Source organism: Pistacia vera, unplaced genomic scaffold (assembly GCF_008641045.1).
Source record: "Pistacia vera cultivar Batoury unplaced genomic scaffold, PisVer_v2 Contig78, whole genome shotgun sequence".
In the NCBI taxonomy this organism is placed as follows: Eukaryota; Viridiplantae; Streptophyta; class Magnoliopsida; order Sapindales; family Anacardiaceae; genus Pistacia; species Pistacia vera.
This window is the reverse complement of record NW_022196645.1, coordinates 3031045-3032893: the sequence shown is the minus strand read 5'-3', so window position 1 is coordinate 3032893 and position 1849 is coordinate 3031045. Positions and strand designations below refer to the sequence as shown.

At 41.5% G+C, this 1849-nt stretch overlaps 1 protein-coding gene across 1 annotated transcript; it reads right to left on the bottom strand.

Annotated features, from left to right (window-relative positions):
• Positions 1–249: 249 nt before the first annotated feature.
• Positions 250–1203, bottom strand: LOC116116686 (thaumatin-like protein 1). Its single transcript, XM_031402733.1, has 2 exons — positions 1084–1203; positions 250–1007 (listed from the first exon to the last, which is right to left on the bottom strand). Exons 1-2 carry the CDS (start codon positions 1142–1144, stop codon positions 307–309), a joined length of 762 nt encoding a protein of 253 aa, XP_031258593.1. The 5' UTR covers positions 1145–1203; the 3' UTR covers positions 250–306.
• Positions 1204–1849: the final 646 nt, after the last annotated feature.

Here is a 1849-nt window from a genome sequence, read left to right as displayed (position 1 = left end):
TTTTATTTAAACACATCATGAAAAATACTTTTTTAAAAATGAAACGTGGGAAGCAATATTATAGAACGAAGGACTAGAACATGTGCCCCATTTATAAAACCCCCAACCCCAACCGACCCAATAAGAAAAAAATCTTGGTTGGCTACAGTTTGTCAACTCTTACCACCAATCTGTAACATCCTCACAGTTGTATTTTGCCACGTTTTGTTTACTTAGTGAAATTAAAATTTCAAAAAAAATTGATTTGTAACATCCTAAACTATAATCTGTAAACAAAAATCGTGCGGATTTAGATTGGAAAATGAATTACCTTGTGCTTGGACTAGGACAGAAAGTGATAGCATAACCGGCGGCGGCACAAGTGAAGGTACTTGTTCCATCATCGTAGGCGTAGCTGTAAGCTTTAGGACACGCAGTTTTGAAAAACATGGAGTAAGAACTTGGCTTGCATGTATCTGGTGTTGCATATGCTCCACTACAGCAATATTGAGGATCACCAAATGCTTCACATGCGCTTTTACAGGCCACGTCCTCGCCATTCGCCGTTTCAGTAACCTTAAGCTCCGTCGGACATCCATTGTTCAAGTCCGCAACACATCCAGTAATAGTACAGTTCCCTCCACTTCCACCTTGGGGTGTAACCAGCATGGGAAGGTTATAGCCGTCAACAAGACTAACATCGTAAAAATCGAGCCCGCCTGCACCGTTTAGAGTGAATTCAGCCAGGGTGGCAGGAGGGGCTGCTCCACTTCCAGAGCATTCTGGAGTGCCAGAGCCACAGTCACCGGTTAGGCAAGTGAATTTGTTAGTCGTGGAGTCTTGGGTGCAGAAAGTGCGACCCCATAAACGTCCTGACCAAGAAGTAGGCACCGAGATTGAAGTTGACTGGCCTGATTCCAGAGAAAAGCCTGTGGTGGAAAGTTGTGCAGTTCCAGCTCCAGAAAGTATCCCTGGCCAGACCGTGTAGCTGCACTTGTTTGTTATTGTAAACGTCGCTGACAATGTTCCTGTACATCAATTAAAATTACTCAATAACCAGCAACACTATATAACGAATAAAATTAATGATCCTTCTAGTGGTACCTGAAAGTAGCTGGAGAAGATATAGAGCAAATAAGATGATCGAAAACTGTATGCGTGCCATTTGAGTATTAGCAGATGAGGAAGGAGTTGGATTCTTGTTGCTCTCTGTTTTTGTTAATGTCGATTAAGTTTTGGAGAGAGGCAGAGAGCTAGATTCTTGTAATTTGAAACATTAGTATTTAAAGAGTGGAGAAGTGAGGATCATGTGCGCCTGCGCGGAAACGTATGACAAGTATGGTGGGGTGGGCCATTACTTTATAGGATTTGCCGATTTGGACCCACCGCCCATGTTGGCCACATGCAAACACAGTCACGGAGACAAAGACCGCCCCGTTTAGGTCGGCTACTGTTGTTAGAGTGTCACACTCGATTAGACACACTCAAATCTACTAATTCATAAGAAGGGGTAATTCTCACATTCAATAAGATTTATTGGGTGAAAAGTCAGGTCTACCTCAAATTCTATTATAATACAAAACTAAGCTCAGTTTAACTGAATGCTTGACTAACAAGTGAAGAGTTAGAATCAATAACTACCTTTATTAATAAGCATGAACCTTCGTATGGGTTTTTACTCTTCTATAAGTTTCTTAGGAGAAGGGAAAGATAATCCCGCAAGTCGCAACAATGGCAGACTATAAAAACTATATACTATGAATAATTTAAGGTAACATTAAAATAGGCTTTCGGTGTCCTGCAAAAGGATATGACGCATTGGGATTCAGTATGCTCTGAATTTAAATCCCCCAAGGGACGGCTCCAGATT